Consider the following 6,881-nt stretch of genomic DNA (forward strand, 5'->3'; position numbering starts at 1 on the left):
AAAAACCCTGCTGAAGGCAAGTTATGCAACAGTGAGAGCAGAGCAGCTTGTGCCAGCGGTGGGAGGGCTCCAGAACCTCATGCAGCTGATATGAGGAGAGCCTGCACCCGAACACCCATCTGAATACGGGACAGCCTGGAGACCAACCACAGGTAGGACGCTCTGCTCAGCAGACACGCTCCCGAACCTCAAAAACAAGCTTTCCATGTGGAGACATGAAGACCTTAGACGGAGGCTTTACTCTCTTATAACGCTTTAGTCACATGAAAAATGTAAACTCTTGAAAAATTTGTCAGCACTTTATAACTGTGTATGGAGTCAGAATTTAAATCTGGAGCAGATCCAGGGGTCCAGTTCTCCTGTTAGCAGGCGAGCTGCAGAAGCTTCACGCAGAGATGGACCTGGGAGGCTGCAGTGGGTCGGTTAATGGTAAAGGGCAGGAGCAACACGTTGGTAGAGAAGCAGGAGGGAAGTGGACAGGCTGTTCCTGACAGACTGAGAAGAGTCATACTATGATTCAGAAGAACTACATTGTTCGATAAATGCTCTACAATATCAAAAGATATTGGGTTTGGGGCTAACAAAACAAAAAACAACTAATACATCATTTCCATTTCACTGCCATAGTCTTGTTTGAATAAAAGTCAACATAAACTGTAGTCCATGTGTGCACGGAAGGCGGGTATCTAACATGAAAGGGCTCAATCCAATAGGTCAAATGCACAGAGGGTTCAATTTGATTCCTAAACAACTTTAACCCTTTTATGTCTTTGAACCCTTTGATTTAATGTACCTTTTCAACCGTTAACACGATCAACATTCATGCAGATTGTGAAGGAGAAAAGCGGCGTGGTGGAGAAGTTACAGTATGTTAAATATTTTGTGTTTCGGAGTCATCGGCAACACCTCAGGTGTTAAAGGGTTTTCCTGCCAAGATGTTTTTTTTTTTTGTAGTAAAGTACAATATTTTCCACACCATAGGGCACACCGGATCATAAATCGCAGTTTTAATGACTAGTCCTCTCCCGAACTTTTCACATATAAGGCGCACTAGACTAGAAAACACATTAAAAGTAACAAGTCAGACATAAGTCAGTCAGACTTTATTACCTGAGTTTATAGTGACTCTAGAACTTGTTTGTGACACATTAGCTATGTTAGCAGCGTTAAGTGTATCTACAATACTACCTCCCAACCCTGTTTGCAACTCATAAAAAACAGACTGATATTAATAAAACATACATTACTGTGACAGCGCCAACTCCCAACTTCATTAGTAACACGTGAAACAAGCTCAGGGTGACATGGCTACAGGATAGCTGCGTTAGCATATTTACGATAACACCCAAACTTGTTTGCAACTCATAAAAAATAGACTGATATTACTAAAACATACATTACTGTGACAACGCTAACTCCGAACCTTATTAGAAACACGCCAAATAAGCACAGGTTAACACGGCTACATGTTAGCTAAAGTTAGCATATTTACGATAACACCCAACTTTGTTAGCAACTCCTAAAAAACAGACTGACACAACTATGATACACCGCTAACTCCCAACCTTATTAGTAACACAAAAAATAAGCACAGGCTGACACAGCTACATGTTAGCTGTGTTTTTTTTATTTACAATGACACTCAACCTTGTAGTACTGGGCGATATGGAAAAATTTGTATATCACAAAATAAATAATTTAATATCACAATAGTAATTTAGATCACAATATTCCATAGTAAAGTATATTTCAGTTATTTTCTGAAAAAACCAAAAGGCAAAAATGTAATCACTTACTTTTCTCTGACTTTATTTTTTCTAGTAACCTGTAACTGAATCGTCACAAAGGAGAAGCATTCTTTTAGGTGCACAACAGTTTCAAGTTTCTTAGAAGGAAAACACATTCTTACACAAAAGCTGAGCAATAAAAACAATAGAAACGATACATATCACCAGCACTACAACCTTGTTTTCAACACGTATAAACCCAACTGATATTGTGACAGCACCATGTACCTCTCAAAACCGCTTTAACGTCTATAAACATAACCAATCTACATATACGGCTGTATCGCACAGACTTATATTGTGATTTCGATAACTTTATGATCTATTGTGCAGGCCTAAGGGCCTAGGGTTCTGATCCCTTCCCTCAGCATGACCCATGACTGTCTTTTGTTCAAAGCCTCCGGAGAACCATGACCTCCACTCCTGCTCTTCTCCTCCTCGCCCTGGGCCTGACTGTGGTGCAGGGCCAGCTGAGGCTCTTCAACCTGCGAGCCACCGACCTCCCTTCAGACCTCCTGGGAACCACAGACGGCTACGTCAAAGTCTACAGTGGCTCCGAGTATTTGGGTAAAACGGCAGTCCGCAAAAACGACCCCGACCCCTGGTGGGAGGAGGAATTCACGCACTTCAAGGCCAAAGAAGGCGACGAGCTGAAACTGGAGGTTTTCGACCAGGACCTGCTCTTCGACGACCTAGTGGGAGTCTGCCAAAGACAGATGAAGCTGGGCACCTACACGCACGACTGCTACCTGGAGAAGGGAGGAGTCATCACCTACTCCTATACCCTCGATAACATCAATCAGTAGGCTGGTGGGCTGCTCGCCATAAGTCATGTAGCGCCTGCAATGTCCAGTTAGGCGGCTGTTCAGATCTGGTTTCCTTCAATAAACCGTCTTACTGTATCAAGAGATGATTGCTCTTCTGTTGCTTCAGAGGCTGAGGTCCTTCCGTTTGGGAGTTGGTTTGAAGCCACGATTGTGTTTGAAAAATCTCAAAGTGAATAAACATCTAGACCAGGGGTGTCAAAATCAATCAAACAGGGGGCCAAAATCCAAAACACCCCTTAGGTCGCGGGCCAAACAGGAAAAACAATTATTGAACACTCTAAAACTGCATTTATAAAACTTTAAACCATAACTTATTAACATAATTATGAACTATATATATAGCATTACCTGTAATAATGCTAGTGTGAATGCTGTAAGCTGAATTTGGCTGCTGAAGATGCTGAAATTGATAGCTAAAACGCTGAAGATGAAAACGCTGATAGCTAGCTAAAATATTAGCTTGATGCCAAATTAGTGTAAAAAACTAAAAAAACTGAAAAACTATAAATTAGCCAAAACAACTAGCATGTACATATTAGCCCAACTACAAAGAGACAAAAAAACTTTGAAAAAGTCTAAATTAGTCAAGACAGCTAGCATGTAACTGAAATATTAGCTTGACTCCAAAATACCCCAAAAAACTGAATAAATGCTAAATTAGCCAAAGCAGCTAGCATGTAAATATTGGTCTAACTCCAAAGCAGCCTAAAAAACAACAAAAAAAGCCTAATTAGGCAAAACAGCTAGCATGTAGCTGAAATATTAACTAAACTCCAAAATAGCCTAAAAAAATCTTAGTAAATGTCAATAGTCCCAAAAGCTAGCAGAATGCCAAATTTTAAAACGTTAAAACTGTAACTTAACGTATTTGTGAATAATAAAAAGGCAGGAGTATTAATCCAGAATAAATCAACTTAAACCTTAAATAACTTTCAATATTTTACTCTCCATAAAAATATTTTTTGTCAAAATTATACTAGTTAGAAATGAGCTCAAAATAACATCGGGTCATTAATAACAATAAAATCAAATGATCTGGAGGGCCGGATAGAATTACTCAGAGGGCCGGATCCGGCCCCCGGACCTCGACACATGTGTTCTCTACTTAACTCTGACCTTTACATTCAACGAATGTCTTAGATCTTCCTGCTCACCTGTCAGCAGGATCTGAGCATGTGCAGTTCACCACATCTGCAGGGTTACTGACCCCATGAAGAATGACAGGAAGATCCTGACAGTAGTAGGAAGGGAAACACGTTTAATTTACATAGACAGTCACGTATGAAAACACGGACTCGTCACAGAGCAGCGTTTTCATATGAGCGAGCGGCGCACAAGCCAGTTCACAATCCTGCAGCTCCGTCTACGTCCCGGGTGGGCCTCCTCGGGCGAGATTCTGGTCGGTCTCAGCCGCCTCCTTCAGAACCTGCATCACCATGGCGTTCCGCAGCCTCGTCTCCTCCATCCTCTGAGGGTTGGACTCGGGAAGGTTCTGGAGGGAGTAGAACAAGAGGCACCGGTCACTCATGGCTACAAGTAGGGCTGTGGATCATTGCTAAGGGGGCGATCTGATTAAATTCACAAATCAAGCTCAATGATTCACGAATCGAACCACGATTCTTACTTTTTAACATGTTTGTTGCTGTGCGAGTGTCTTTTTACTGTATGTATGAAAATTGAAATTATTTGTATTAAATCAACATAATTTTTGCCTTTACTTTTGAATAAGAGATCAGAATCAGTAAAACTGATAAAAACACGATAAAGAAATGTTTGTCATTGTAAACAAGCTTTTACTTTGAAAACCGGAAGCTTCACAGACACGAAGATTTGTTTACTTCCGGTGACAGAACACTGCTCTTTCGGTTTGCTTTTAGTTAATAAACTTAAAATCTGACATCGTTCTGCATTTCAGAGCAAAAAAATACGTCGTCCCAAGATAATATTTTACTACACTCCACTGTATTTATAAAGATTGCGATTCAGCGGTTCCAAGCTCGCCAAAAACCGAGCCTAGAACCGGGTCGAGACCGCACTCACCTTCAGCATCTCCTTACGCCGCTCCTCCCCCGGAGCGATAATGGACCACATCCCGTAACCGAGCCCCATGGCGGCGAGCAGCGCCGTGGACGATAGCACGGTGCGCATGCCGCTCATCCTGGCGGGGCTGAACACGGACACGAGCGGCAGCACGAACCGGACCGAAACGCATCTGCCCCACTCTGTTGTTGAGTAAGGCCGGTCACGGAGCAGCGGTGCATGCTGGGAGCTCTGCTTGGGTTTTTTTTCACCCAAAACTTTATTGTATTGCTACATTTTACACAAACACTGCAAAAACTGAACGCGAATTTGCAGGAAAAAGAATATGTGGGGAAAAAACGGTACTTGTGGAATATAATATGGAAACTTGGCTGACAGAAATCTTCTTAACTTGTGTGTAAAAAGTTTCTTATGTGAAGACAGATGTGAATTCAGCCAAAACATTAAATATTCTGAGAGTAACTCAAATCTTCCTAAAATGTTTTCTATAAGTTCTCCTTTAGTAGCTGACAGTGATAATTTACTTGTGAAGTTACATTCTTGTTTTTCCAGCTGTTTGTGCAATAGTGACACAGCAGTTAACAGGCACCTCACCCTATCCAATATGGCCTTGCATACTTTGCATATGCAACAAGCTAGTGTAGCACCATATTACAAACAAACAGAAAAGTATCAAGAATGTATACTAATACAAGTTTTCATGGACGCGCATACTAAGAATAACAAACAAAAAAACAGTCTCTAGATTGTATAAGGGTCTGCAGAAATTAAGACCGTCTTGTAATGCAAAACAAAAATGGGAAAAGGAAGGTAACGTTCTCTCAGAGTGAGGAAACACTCTGTGAAGTTCAATGGAAAACAGAATTCTCTGATGTGGCGAGAGTTTTGCTGGAAAAATCTCATCAGGTTTTTCAAAACTCCAGTCCAAAAAATTTTTACAGACATTCATCATCCTGCTGGAGGCAGTAAAGGACTGGAAGCAAACCACACGCATATCTTCAAGAAGTCTACAAATAATTCCTTTCTGGACTAAAATCCATAAGATTCTAAGGTCCTTCAAATGGACATCCCATTCACACTAGAGACTTTATATCTAGGATGTTTGGAAGAAGAACATGTCTCACGAAAGACGAAATTATTTCAAATACTGAGTGTGAAAGCCGTCAATGGTGGAATCCTCAAAGCCCTGTGCTGAATGACTGGATAAATGTTGTTTATGACATTTATAAAATGGAGAAGATCACTTTCTGCATAAGACTGCAACAAGAAGTCTTTGAAGAAAGATGGAAAAGCTGGATTGAGTATATGACACCTGTAGAGATTTTACTTGAAACTTTAGTTGACTAATGGATATGCATATATTTGTGTTTTGTTTTGATTTTTGAGATTGAACCTGAGATTTGTAAAGAATTCACACATCCCCAATGTTTGTGTTATGCTTAACTGTAGTGTTCATTTTTAAAAGAAAAAACAAATAAAGCAAGAATTTTAAGAAAAAACAAAAGAAAAGTTTGAACATTTGAAACATAGGAAATGGGTGGTGGGGGGGTTCTTGCTGTCGTGCAGAAGCTCGTGAGTTCAAGAATGAGATGTTCGAGAGTTTGTGCAATCAACCCTGTACTTTTAAGGCAGCAGCGTGAGGGGTCTGGCCTAAAGACCAACACTGGATTTTTAGCTCCTCGCCGCCCTGGGAAGCAAAGCCAGGTGTCCTGTTAGACAGTCCTGCAGCCTTTCCTATAAATCTAAAAAAACGATGCTAAAGCAAGGGATACTAGTTTGACATCAGATTGATTTTCTAAAAGACCCTCTGCATTTACCCGGACTTGGGACCGGCACCTGAAAGCACTGGATTGTGCTTTCCTGTGGTTGCATTAAGTTTTAGAAACCCCATTTTTCTAAAACCGCATCTCTTAATGCCTCTGTTGCTGCAGCAGCCGATGCTAAAACTACAGAGGCATTAAGAGATGCTAAAACAGCAGATGCAAATGCTACGGCAGATGTAGCAGATCCAAATGTTGTTGTTTTTTTTTTGTATTCATTCATCTTCTTGACCGCTCCTTCCCTTTCGGGGTCGCGGGGGTGCCGGAGCCTATCCCGGCTACTGATGGGTGAAGGCGGGGTTCACCCTGGACAGGTCTCCGTCTGTCTCAGGGCCTCAATCACACACAGTCACTCTCACATTCACACCTAGGGGCAATTTAGAGTCACCAATTAACCTATGAAGCAT

The 6,881-nt window shown here is 41.3% G+C and overlaps 2 protein-coding genes across 2 annotated transcripts; one reads left to right on the forward strand and one right to left on the reverse strand.

Moving 5' to 3' along the window:
* Window positions 1-2,695, forward strand: LOC112137757 (synaptotagmin-3). Its single transcript, XM_024260225.2, has 2 exons — window positions 1-152; window positions 2,185-2,695. The coding sequence occupies exon 2, from the start codon at window positions 2,198-2,200 to the stop codon at window positions 2,591-2,593; it is 396 nt and encodes a 131-aa protein (XP_024115993.1). The 5' UTR covers window positions 1-152; window positions 2,185-2,197; the 3' UTR covers window positions 2,594-2,695.
* Window positions 2,696-3,851: 1,156 nt separating this feature from the next.
* On the reverse strand, window positions 3,852-4,880 carry LOC112137770 (ubiquinol-cytochrome-c reductase complex assembly factor 3). The gene is made up of 2 exons (XM_024260243.2): window positions 4,655-4,880; window positions 3,852-4,106 (listed from the first exon to the last, which is right to left on the reverse strand). The coding sequence occupies exons 1-2, from the start codon at window positions 4,769-4,771 to the stop codon at window positions 3,978-3,980; spliced, it is 246 nt and encodes an 81-aa protein (XP_024116011.1). The 5' UTR covers window positions 4,772-4,880; the 3' UTR covers window positions 3,852-3,977.
* Between the last annotated feature and the right edge of the window lie 2,001 nt (window positions 4,881-6,881).

The sequence above is a fragment of the Oryzias melastigma genome, linkage group LG9 (assembly GCF_002922805.2).
Source record: "Oryzias melastigma strain HK-1 linkage group LG9, ASM292280v2, whole genome shotgun sequence".
Taxonomy (NCBI): Eukaryota; Metazoa; Chordata; class Actinopteri; order Beloniformes; family Adrianichthyidae; genus Oryzias; species Oryzias melastigma.

Coding starts and splice junctions, on each gene's coding strand:
- LOC112137757 (XM_024260225.2), top strand. CDS start 2,198: ATGACCTCCACTCCTGCTCTTCTCCTCCTCGCCCTGGGCCTGACTGTG.
- LOC112137770 (XM_024260243.2), bottom strand. CDS start 4,771: ATGAGCGGCATGCGCACCGTGCTATCGTCCACGGCGCTGCTCGCCGCC. Junction 4,107..4,654: donor GGCGTAAGGAGATGCTGAAG/GTGAGTGCGGTC, acceptor TACTCCCTCCAG/AACCTTCCCGAGTCCAACCC.